General features: G+C 49.7%; 2 protein-coding genes across 3 annotated transcripts in view; both read left to right on the top strand.

Annotated features, from left to right (window-relative positions):
* Positions 1–12,539, top strand: part of LOC144106405 (uncharacterized) — a 667,694-nt gene that overhangs the window by 28,698 nt on the left and 626,457 nt on the right. The gene's annotated exons all lie outside the window — the stretch shown is intronic.
* Positions 10,647–12,401, top strand: LOC144107305 (uncharacterized). Its single transcript, XM_077640300.1, has 3 exons — positions 10,647–10,749; positions 11,465–11,794; positions 12,378–12,401. The coding sequence occupies exons 1-3, from the start codon at positions 10,690–10,692 to the stop codon at positions 12,399–12,401; spliced, it is 414 nt and encodes a 137-aa protein (XP_077496426.1). The 5' UTR covers positions 10,647–10,689.

Here is a 12,539-nt window from a genome sequence, read left to right as displayed (position 1 = left end):
AACACGAACCACGATGTATGCCCCTTATATTGCCCTGGCGGATGAAGGTGAAAAGGACTAAGTACGGCTGTGCTGCGCGAGGTAGCTGCAGTGTTTAGACTGGCTGTGTTTTGTGTCGCTCACTGCCTAGATGGCTGGGAATTACTTTCCCAGTACAGCTGGCATACCTTTCAACTGTCATTTCGTAGAGGTTGCGGTTCGCTGCCGAACTAGATCCTAGATGTACCCTTCCGACTCTAGCTATGCCCGAGGAACCCGGCCCAGATCTGCCACCCAGCCGCAGACAATTCAATGCGCTGGAGCTATTCGCCAGAATCCCGCTGTATTAAGCGGTACCGGAGACCACGAAGTTGAAGATTGGTTGACCTCCTACGGGCGGGTGAGCACCCCAAACCACTTTGATGAGGGCCTCAAATTGATGTCATTTTTGTAATGAAAGCTACACTTGGTTCGGCGCATTTCGGGAGTGCGTCGCTAGTCGCTACTGAGCATGCGCCATGACCATAGCAACTAAATGCACCGAGCCACAGGTGTTCCGCCGCTCCACCGCTTCGCGTCCGCCATTTTCTGCCAACTGCGGCGGATCGTGACGTCATCGCCTCATTGTCGCGCGTTACAGCTCTGATGCACTCGCTAGATTGAAAAAGCGGCGGGTGGCCTCAAGACGCCGAACTACGAGAAGTACGTCCGATGGAAAAGGAAGAACGAGACGCGAAGAAGACACGCCGGATGACTGACTACACCATACGGCTGACGGTCAGTGCTTCGGCAGCGAGGACGTTCGAGTCCTTTCTCTCGCATATCGTGTTCCAGCTGAGCCAAGACACATCTGATTTTTTATTCTACGGACGTTGCAAACATCTGGTTCCCGAAGTACGAGGCCGACAACACCGCGTGGTAGGGCTTTAAGGCGGGCTTCGTCGATGTCTTTGGCTGGCCAGCTGTGCGGAACATCAGCAAAGCAACTTGTGCGTGGCCGGGCGCAGGTGCTTGTTGAGAATGCCGCCAGTTAACTAGAGGACGTCGTGACCCTCTGCAAGCGCGTGAATACTGCTATCCCTGAACGCGTCAAATGACCGCATTAAAAGTGCACTGACCATGACGCGTTCCAGGTGCTCCATGCGCAAAACGACACTCTTGACATTCCGAATTGTCACCAAAGCTCAACCAGATCAAGAAGTTTGTTCGGAAGTCGCGCGCCAGCTATCTGCGCTACTCCTTCCTCACGACGCTGCCTCTCACTTGCTGGCGCCGTTGCAGCAGGTTTTCCGAGAACAATTTGCTGAAGCTCTGCCATCTCCCCACCAAGTTATTCCGGTGGCTCCAATAACGTATAACGGGGCCACACATCCCCACCACCCTCCTCCGGTAGCCGCCGCCTTCCGCTACGTGTAAGCTGTAGCACGTTCTAGGCGCTTCGCGTTTCCGACCAGCCTGACCGTTCTGCGAGCGGTGCCTGCTCTTTGAAGGGCGCCGGCATTTCCTCCGAGCCCACCACCGCAGCTTTACAATCGTTGGCACACATCTGAAAACCGCCCCATCTGCTATACCAGCGGGTACCCAGGACATCTGGCCTGCCACTGGCGCCATCGCATAGTCGCCCATACTGACGCTCCGCCATCTGCGCGCCTTGCTCAGCTGCTCCGTTCCACATTCCTCGCCTCTGAGTGCGTCTGCGAGCAATCAGCGTCTATATAGGACCCGTCGTTCCTCTTCCCCTCGTCGCCGCTCACTGTCAGACATGGTCTCTCTACCTGCCTTTTTTGACGATGGGCCGCCACGGTGGCCCAGTGGTTATGGCACTCAACTCCTGACCCGAAAGACATGGGTTCGAGCACGGCCGCAGCCGTGAAATTTCGATGGAGGCGGTATTATAGAGGCTTGTGTACTGTGAGATGTCAGTGAACGTTAAAGAACCCCAGGTGGCTAAAATTTCTGGAGCCCTTCACTGCGGCACGCCTCACAGCCTGAGTCGCTTGGCGACGTTCAACCCCCATAAACTCAACTAAACGCGTTCGACGATCGAAAGTACGTTCCGCAGTTCCGTAGGCAAGAACTGTGTGCTTTTCTAAATGTTTCAGGGCTGTTAAAGTGGTTAAATTTGAAATTGTGACTGAAATTCGGAGAAGACAACGAGGGTGAAATTGGCGTCTTAAAAAAACTCTTTATTTGGACTGACTTCCGCTAACAATGGACCGGATCAGTCGGCGGCGGCGAAGCAACAAGCGTGCTCTGCGATCGTCGAACATAATGCCCGCAGCTCTCGGCCGTGCTCATATTAAAGCTGGCTACAAACTTTCGAGATACAGCGTCCAAAACTACTGCAGCATTCTGCAACAACCTAGAATCGGCTCCGCCAGGGTGTGAAAAATCGAGATCAATCTGGTCGCAACGTGCATCGCAAACAAAGCGATAAAGAGGCGTGCCAGAAACTTTCAAGAATTAACAAACAGTACAAAGATTCGCGGCATTACTCCTCTCTAAAAGAAGCATCGACCCGATGCTTAAAAAAAATAGCGGCTAGAAACAAGTAAAACCGGTTGTCCAAAAACAAACACAGAATGTGGAAACACAGCGATGTTTAGCCCACATAATATGCCTTTAGACGGACGACATGAACAACTTCTGGTCGTACGCCGCGTCCCTGGGATGCAGTCATTTCATCAGGGATGACTTCATAGTCGAGTTCGCCTAGCCGACGAAGAACGTTGTAAGCGCCGAAATAGCGGCGCAAAATCTTTTCACTCAATCCGCGCCGGCGAATGGGCGTCCACACCCAGACTTGGTCTCCTGGCTTGTATTCCGCGTTCCGTCTTCGTATGTTGTAACGTCTGGCGTCGGTTCACTGCTGGTCTTTGATCATAACCGGGCAAGTGTTCGGGCTTCTGCGCGTAGAAGGCAGGCGGCGACGTCCACATTATCTTCTGTAACTTTGGGCAGCATGGCGTCTAGCGTTGTCGTGACCTCCCTGCCATGGGCGAGCCTAAAAGGCGTCATCTGGATGGTCTCCAGCATTGCGGTGTTGTAGGCGAAGACGACGTAAGGCAGGATGGCGTCCCAGGTCTTGTGTTCGGCATCGACATAAATGGCGAGCATACCGGCGATGGTTTTGTTCAGGCGCTCACTATGTCTCTTGACCTGCGGATCGTATCTATTTGTCCTCCGGCGGCTGATTTGACTTTAACGTAGGACGGCTTGCGTCAGATCCACCGTGAGTGCTGTTCCTCTATTCCTGATGAGCACATCGGGGGCACCGTTTCGCAGAAGAATGCACTCTACGAAGAATTTTGGGACTTCTGCTCCTCCTCCTTTCGGTAGGGTTTTTGCCTCGGCGTAGGGTGCCAAGTAGTCGGTCGCTATTATGATCAAGAAGTACGTGCAACTGGGCTTGTTGGTGCATATTCGTGAAAGACATAAGAGCGCAAACTGGCAACACGGACAAGGGAGGGAACAGGACGAGCGCTACACTTTCAACAGGGTTTATTCAGGGAAGAGTGTATATATAGCCTCTTACCTTATCCATGCTCTTAATCTCAATTTGATAAACATCTACCTTTCACAGATATGCCTCAAGGAACATCATTTCACTGTGCCAGATAATAACCGAGGTATCACTGATGCAATTGTCGCCTCGTTTTTTGATATAAAAGGCTTCCACGAGCTCACGTTCGGTCTTATCACGGCTTTTCAGTAGCACTTTGCATTCAGGCAGTCGGGGCTTGCAGACTATACGTTTCTCTTTCGAGCATGCTTGGCAGTGGTCTGGAAGATGGGCTCCTTTCTTATTCAAAGAATTCTTGTGTTCAAGTTTGATGGCACTAGCTAGTTTATGCAGGTGCAGTTCCTCACAAAACGACACTGCACCTTTCTTCATTTGCTTCGTTTTCACTTCCACGGACCTGAAGTTCTTCTTGACTGCTTCTATCGCCTTTTTGTTGTACAAACCGGACGGTATTATAACAAAACCGCCTTCTTTGTCAGCCTGCACAAGCTGCAGATCATTCGCTCTAAAAAACGAAACGACCTTCACCGTGGGATCAGCTCGATGGCAGTGAGGGTCTGGATCTCTGACTGAGCTAGTGAGGGTGTCAACGCCGTCCAAGAGGCACCTTTCCTGGTTTTCTTTCGTTGTTTTGTTGGCCAGTCGTCGGTTAAGGGCTAGCCATTCGTGTGGCTTGAGTTTGGCTTGTACGCTGAATTTGGGCCTTCCTTCAGGACTGCCGCTATTCCTTCCGGGAGTTCAGCTCCTCCCAGGACTAACACATAATGGCGTCCGGGAACCTTGGTCTGCCCCTTCTTCAGTTGTTCCAAGCGTCTCGATACATGGTTCATGGTGCACTTCCACCAAAGCTCTGTTGTCTGGGCTGCGAGCTTCTTGCTTTCTCGATGTCTGATGGCCGCCAGCCACTCTTGGTCTTGGGCGTAGTATGCTGCCCGTAGAAGATCTTGAAGCAGCCTCACTTGGTACCACAGTTCGGACCGGAGTATCTTGCAGACACGTTTGGCGTGGCCTACGGTGGGTCTAAAAGGACCGAAGAGGACACAAGAATTCTTTGAATAAAAAAGGAGCCCATCTTCCAGACCACTGCCAAGCATGCTCGAAAGAGAAACGTATAGTCTGCAAGCCCCGACTGCCTGAATGCAAAGTGCTACTGAAAAGCCGTGATAAGACCGAACGTGAGCTCGTGGAAGCCTTTTTTATCAAAAAACGAGGCGACAATTGCATCAGTGATACCTCGGTTATTATCCGGCACAGTGAAATGATGTTCCTTGAGGCATATATGTGAAAGGTAGATGTTTATCAAATTGAGATTAAGAGCATGGATAAGGTCAGAGGCTATATATACGCTCTTCTCTGAATAAACCCTGTTGAAAGTGTAGCGCTCGTCCTGTTCCCTTCCTTGTCCGTGTTGCCAGTTTGCGCTCTTATGTCTTTCACGCTATTATGATCCACTTATTTCCAGATGTTGACTTTGGGAAAGCGCCAAGCAAGCGCATGCCGATCTGCTGAAATGGCCTTGAGGGGGTTATATGGGGTTCAGAAAACCTGCAGGTCGGGTGGGAGGGGTCTTTCGTCGCTGACGATCTCGGCAGGTTTTCACATAATGTGCGACATCGGCAGAGTTGTCGCCAGTAATACTTGTCTTGCATTCGGCGAAAGGTTCGAGAAAACCAGAGATGTCCAGCTGTTGGATCGTCGCGTGAAGCTTCGAGAACTTCTTCACGCTGACTTGCCGGTACCACAAGAAGGTAGGTTGTTTTGTTCGCTGCGAAGTTCTTCACGAGGACATCATTCTGTACACACAGCAAAGATAATCCTCGTTTGATGGAGGCGGGGTGAAGAAACTTTGTCTTCTAAGTACTCGATGAGGCGTTTTAGTTTAGGGTCTAAACATTTGCTCCCCGGATTGCAGACACCACTTCGTGACATCTGGTGGAGGCGCTAGGTGGCCTTCCATGCTCCGGACGCCTGCTTCAAGTCGCGACGCCAGCCCACTGAACTTCGCATCGTAGGACGAGCCCCCATTTCAGCAAACCAGCCGACATCTGCAGGGAGAGCCGCCTGAGTTCGGGACCCTGCCGGACTGAACCCGACAACAAAAAGACGCTACTACGAGCACCACAACCTCGCGAAAGATGTCGATGCTGATCATACTCCAACAGCCACGGGTGCCGCCTACTTTCAGTGCATCCCTAGCCGATGACGTCGAAGAATGGTTGGACCAATTTGAGCGCGTGGCATGATTCGACAAGTGGGATGATGCGGCAAAAATTGGACACTTAATTTTCTCACTATAGGGCTGAGCACGTGCGCGGTACAAAAACCACGAGTCGTCTCTAACGACAAGGGAGCTCTTCAAGAGCTATTCACCATAATTTAACAGGTATTCACCAGTGTCGTCAGGAAAGAAAGAGCCGAACAACTCGAAGAGTCCAGGATCAAGCTTCATAAAGAGCCCGCACGCGGTTACGGCGAAGACAAAGAGATGAAGCGCCTCTTTAACCGCGCCGACCCCGGGATGGCCGAGCAAAACAAAGTTAAGTTTTTAATGCGGGGCGTAAAGGAACAACTCTTTGGCAGCCTCGTCCGTCAGCTTTCAAAAACAGCCGATGAATTCATGCAAGAAGTCTGCACGATCGAGAAGACCCTCGACGTCCGAGCTCGGCAGTACAGCCGCCGTTGCTCTGTCTGTGAGATCCGTCCGGACACGACGACCACCGCCAGCGACAACTTCCGGGAAGTGATCCGCGAAATCGTCTGCGAGGAGCCACGCCAATTACTGTCATCCTCCCCACAGCCGCATGCAGGGACTCTCGTGGTTGTGGTACACGAAGAAGTGCAACAGGCACTTAGCACTCCAACGGCCACAGTATCCCACGCCATGACCTACGCCGCTGCAGTACGCACTCCTCAGCCCCAACGACAACTCCTACGTCCTCTCCGACATGAACAACTTGCTCCCGAACGCCGCCCGCCCAGCCTATGAGCCATGATCCAAGTCCAGGAAATGCGACGCCTGGAGGAATTCTGACAACCGGCCTTTGTACTTCCATTGCGGTGAAGCCGGCAATATTCTTCGTCACTGCCCGTACCGACGTGTCGGTCTTAGAGGATTTGCCGTTGAAGCCGCACTACCACGCTTTGGTCAACATCAGCAGCAAATCGACGAGTACCTGCGGCGAGAGGAGTACACGCCGAACCGCCTTTCGCGCTCACCATCGCCGTCAACCTCGCGCTTTGCATCGCCACGCCGCTTCTACGCAGCCGCGGTACGAGGAAGGTCTTCTAGCCCCCGTAGGGGAAACTAAAGACAGCAACCTCTAGAGGTGAGATTGATCACGAGCGAAACGCCGAAGATCCTCCACCGACGACGCCCCACGAAGACGCTGCATCCACTACGCCGCAAGAAGACGCTACACTCGTTGCACCGACACCGCACAAAATGACAACCCTGACAACGGGGCGAACCGACTTTGAAGCGACGCCGCGACCCAGAAAGGTTTTGACGACACGCCTCGCCCGCGATTCGCATACTCGACGAAGTCGTGACCCGACGCCGAGGGCGACGTGCAATGGAAGAGCCAGGACTTCCGACTTAAAGTGACTATCGACGGCCGGAACGTTACTGCTCTAGTCAACACGGGCGCCGATTATTCGCCGATGAATGGAACATTCCCCGCGCAGTTGCTGGAAGTTAAGTCGGCCTGGGACGGCCCAAAAATTCACACCGCTGGACCTCACCTCATTACACCTTCGGGGCGATGCACAGCGCGAGTGACCATCAAGGGGCACACCGATCCTGCGACATTCGTTCTACTTCAGCAATGTTGGCAGGACGTGATACTGGAATAGGACAAGTTATCGCGCTAGTTGGTGCCGATCCATTATTGTTGACAGCGCTTAAATATACGGACAGAAGACAGAGACATGAAAGACTACGTCACAGGCGCTGAAGTTCAACTTAATTCCATAACCACCGAAACACTGCATATATACCCAAAATACAGGCGCCAACAAGTGGTGAAAATTTTATGCACTCATGGCAGCAGAAACGATATGACAAGTAGTGGTAAAACAACTAAGGCTAAAAACGAAAGAATAGAACAGAGCAGGATAAAACCAGAACAACATGACACAAGAAACTTTTTCTGACATTTAAAACAAAAATAAATGACTTGGTAAAAGATTTTTTGCCACATCTCGTTCTGGCTTTATCCTGCCATGTTCAACTTTTTGGTTCCTAGCCTTGGATGTTTTACCCTTACTTGTCATATCATTTCTGTTGCCACGGATGCATAAAATTTTCGTCGCTTGTTGGCGCCTGTGTTTTCGGTATATATGCAGTGTTTCGGTGGGTCTTGATTAAAGATGAAGCTCAGCGCCTATGACGTCGTCTTTCATATTTTCTGTCTTCTGTCCGCCGACAACAACAACGTGATACTTGGCACCGATTTCCTTAATGATAATAAGGCGATCATCGACCCTCCTTTCAAGCTCATCACGCTTTCGGCGGACGAAGAAGTCCCTTCAATGACGATCATGAAGCAGCATGTTGCTCTAAATGTCCTCGATGAGCAAGTGAGCGTCCCACGTCGATCAAGCGTCATGGTCATCGTATGTGCCGCGGATGCCAAGACCATAGAAGCTCTCATCGACGGGAACCCGGCATTGGTTCTAGAGTGAGGAATCGGCATCGCAAGAAGCATCTGCCATTTCCGCAATGGTGAAGCCGAAGAACTGCTGGCTAACTTCAGCGAAGAATGCCGGCACATTACCACAGGAACGACGATTGCTTTCTCCGGCTTAATATCCGACGTACGCGATTTCTTCGCCCTATCCGACCCTTCTGCAGAAGATTCGCCTGACCAAGAAAACTCGTCCGCTTTCGTCATCAACAAAGCACCTCCACCAGATGTCACGAAGTGGTGACTACAATACGGGAGCAGAGAGACAGTCAAAATGGCGTGTAAACAAAACTATTTATTTGGGCTGACATGAGCCCAAAATAGAGTGAATCACTCGGCGGCGGCGTAGCAACAAGCGTGCTCGGCGGTCGTCGAACAAAATGCCCGCCGGTCTGGGCCGTGCTCATATTAAAGCTGGCAGCAAACTTTCGAGACACAGCGTTCAAAGCTACTGCAACATTCTGGAACAACATAGAATCGGCGCTGCCTGGGTGTGAACAATCAAGGTAAATCTGGTCGCGTCTTGCATCGCAAACAAAGCAATAAAGCGGCGTGCCGGCAGCTTTGAAGAATGAACACACTACAAAGATTCGAGGCAATATACCCCCCCCCCCCCCCCCGCGACGTAATAAAAATCCCCGTCGATGGCATGACAGTATAAAACACATATAAAAGGCAAATAAAATTTTTTCCTTGAGAACACTTAATTGCAGCTTTGTTATGATGCATGGTGTGTTGCCTTGAATTTCGAATGTTTCGAAACTATTCACTATTCAGGGAGTGATCCTGCTTTAAAAAGTCCAGTAGCGTGGCTTTTTGTGCTTGTTGGTACATAGTTCCAATACACTGTAGAGCAGCAAAAGACGAGGACGTGGTGTTCGTCTCTCGTCTCTTGTGTCCTCGTCTTTTGCTGCGCTACTGTGTATTGGAAATTTAAAAAGTCGGCTATTTAATACCCCGGTCACACGGGCACTTTCGATCCTCATTGAGTCAATGCTCATCGAACTCAATGCAGATCGATGGTTGTTACACGGCCACTTTCAAGCGCAATCGAGCTCGATCCTGCTTGACTCAATGCCGATTCCTCAAGAGTGCTTGAGGTTCCAAGCACGATCGAAAGCACTCTCGCTCTCATGACGCTATAAACATAAACACTATTTAACAAAACAAAACCACAATTGTTGTTGTTGTAATTGATTAAAATGCAAGACAGAACATTTTCAGGTACTATGCGTGCTTATATGCAAACAGGTTTGAAAATAATCTCCACACCACGCTCCAAGCTTCGCCGTCAGTGTAAACAAAGATGGCGTCCTCCTGCTCGCCGGCGCCCAAACTGTGGAGCGAGCGCGAGACAGCCGCTCTCATCGACTGCTGGCAGGACCGCCTGAATGATTTGCGGCGCCAGAAGAGGAACGCCGCAGTGTATGCGGAAATCGCCGAGGCGTTGCGGATCCTAGGGTTCCGTCGCACATCAGCAGAGGTGCGCCACAAGATAAGAAACTTGACGCAGATGTACCGGTAAGTAAGCATTTTTAGACTGCCTCCAACTTCGCAGGCACTGGCTTTCTCACCTGCACCTGTTCTGCTTCGTTGCTTTGAATTCACGCTTCACGAGATGTCATTGCGCTATAGCTGCATTCGATTCAGTGCTGGTTCACGGCACCAATCCTGAAAAAGTGTTGCCAGCGCGGTGCTGAACAAGTTCTGTGGCGCAGGTTCGGCGCGTCAGCAGAGACAATTTTTAATCGAGCGCGTGCAGGCAGGTTTTGTCTTCTGCTCACCGTGGAGGTGTTGAGTTCTCGCGTGTATTTTTTGTTTGCGCTGGATTTCGTGCCTAACGAGATTTGAGTCGGCCATGGTAGACGGTGACGACATCGCATAGTTTTTTGTTATAGAGTAGTTGTACTCTTCGCACAGTGAATACGAGGAAACCGACTCCCTGCTGTCTTTTGCCGCAACTCACTCTTGGACCGACGGCAGTCGAATTCCGAAGTGTTATAAAAGCATGGTTGTAAGCTGTTTCAATTGCGAGTTCGCGATGTTCTTCAGACAATGAGAGAGACGTTCGAAGAACTTTCGGCGCGCTTCAAGGCACCTGCATATTTTCCGACCTCTAGGGGAGGGTGCCCGCAAATTACCGCCGAGAACCCGCCTTGCTCATTTAGCTATTTGTAAGCAGTGATAAAAAAAGTCCTTTGGTAGCACCAGACGGCTCCCCGCTTCTTAGCGCTAGCGTGCAATTTTGATTCATTACGTCTCCATTCATTTCAAGCCTGGCGTCTGAATGTAAAATCTGGTAGGCTTGTTTTTTCTGTTTAATATGCACCTAATGACGGGCTTTTCTTTTCGCTTTTAAATGCACACTGATCTGCCTTTATGTAAACTTGCGCAACTTTCCATCCTTTTAGAGACTTCAACAAAAATGGAACCACCACAGGATCGGGCGCCATCCAATGGCCCCATTACGTTCGGATCCATTCTTTCTTGGGGTCGTTACCAATGAACGACCCCTCACTTGTTCAAGAAACCCGCTGCTCTGGGGGAGCCACTGTAGAGGAGGTATGTAGATCAAATTTGAGATTGGCAGTGCACTTGACAAAAATGTTGTGCTCGATCATTTCCTCACCTTTTCATTTACATCACCGAGAACTTTGAAAAATGGCCTTTATTGGAGTATCTATGATGTTGTGGTCATGAAATATGTGGCACACTGCAATACTAAATAAACGTGTCAAGGTGACATCACATACAAAATGCAAACAGCTTGACATTTGTAGTCTGTCTTTCAGCACTGCTGCACGTTGCCTAGCACACACAGCATGTGCTAGGTTGCATTTGAACCATAGTGATGTTTATTTCTAGTTCCATCATCTCAACGACATATTTGTTAGTGCTGTCATTCTGTCGTTTAGTGCTACAAACCCTCACATAATTCAAAGCATCAACCACCTTATGTTTCAAGTGCGGTCATGATGTCTACAGAATCAGCCATAGGTGGCACCTAAAGGCATTTACTCAGGCAGTAAGCAAAGAAAACATGACCTTTGAAGAAACATTGCCAATGTATTTTGAAAGCCTGATTAAAGGTCAACTTCTATCCACTAGATGGCAAAAGAATATAAGTGGGCCAGAAACAAAATCCGTCTAATATCACTGCTTCAGTTCACAGCTAGTCACTGGAGACATCCTTGTTTCACACACGCTTGATCCCACACTTCTCGCTTGTCTATGGAGCAAAGACATTGAGAGGCAAACATCATAAATTGTCACGCAGATCATTCTTGGCATGGTGGTGGGCGCCGACACCGGGACCGCTGAGGATGGCAGCCCCGCACTGGAAAATTGGCAGGATCCCGCATTGAACGCGGACGACAGCAGGGCCGGAGGTTTTGCAGCCGAGTCAGCGGCCATTGAAGATGGAGGAGCTGAGGGGCAGGCAGGCATCCGCGAGCAGCAAAATAATAGAAAAAGGCTGCGGACTGCTTCGTCTGACTTTAGGCAAGCTTTGCTCACGGAGCAGAGGATGCTGCGTGAGAGCCTTGAAGCGTGTTACAGCAGGGGGATGGAGATGAGGCAGCGGCACTTGACGCTGCAAGAGAAAATGGTGAATGCCATAACAAAGTTTTTTGAATCAAGTTAAGAATTTTTCTAATTTTTTCAGAGTTGTATGTTTCTAATTTTTCGGTTTTTACTTTGCCTATCGGTTTTTTTTTTGCATTAGTTTTCAGACTCGTCGGATTTCTTAATGTTTTGCCCCTGCTTTCATATCAGCAAGTGCCTGCGCGATGTTGAGCAGCAATTTGTGATATTGATGGCCGTGTTAACCACATGCAATATGGAATCATCTGATGTGACTCCAGATTTTGTTTCTTTTCTTTTTTGTGCGCATTTTCTCATTTGTTTCAGCACCTGCGCAATGTTGTGCGGTGATTTGTGGTACTGAAGGCTGTGTTAACTATGTGCAATATGACGTTATGTATTGCGACTCCTTTCAGATTTTATCTATTTCTTTTTGTTTTCCTTTCTTGCTGCTGAGCATTTGTTGCACTTGTTTCAGTGCGTGCGTGATATTGCGCAGCAATTTGTGATATTGAAGGCAGTGTTAACCACATGCAATATGACATCATCCGATGTGAGCCCAGATTTTGTCTCTTTGTTTTCGTGCACACTTTTTGCTTTTTTTCCAGTTCCTGCGCAATGTGGCACAGTGATTTGTGGTTTGTGGCTGTGTTAACTATGTGCAATATGACATTTTCTAATGTGACTCCTTATGATTTTAACTATTGTTTAGCATTTTTCGCACTTTCTGCAGTACCTGAGTGATTTGCAATAATCATGGCTATGTTAAC

Source organism: Amblyomma americanum, chromosome 10 (genome assembly GCF_052857255.1).
Source record: "Amblyomma americanum isolate KBUSLIRL-KWMA chromosome 10, ASM5285725v1, whole genome shotgun sequence".
Lineage (NCBI taxonomy): Eukaryota > Metazoa > Arthropoda > Arachnida > Ixodida > Ixodidae > Amblyomma > Amblyomma americanum.
Note: the sequence above shows the minus strand (reverse complement) of the source record. Positions and strands in the feature narration are given on the sequence as shown.

Excerpts from the sequence above, each read along its gene's own strand:
- LOC144107305 (XM_077640300.1), top strand. The coding sequence starts at position 10,690 with ATGAACGACCCCTCACTTGTTCAAGAAACCCGCTGCTCTGGGGGAGCC. Across the intron at positions 10,750-11,464 it reads GGGGAGCCACTGTAGAGGAG|ATCATTCTTGGCATGGTGGT; the intron begins GTATGTAGATCA and ends ATTGTCACGCAG. Across the intron at positions 11,795-12,377 it reads TGACGCTGCAAGAGAAAATG|TTCCTGCGCAATGTGGCACA; the intron begins GTGAATGCCATA and ends CTTTTTTTCCAG.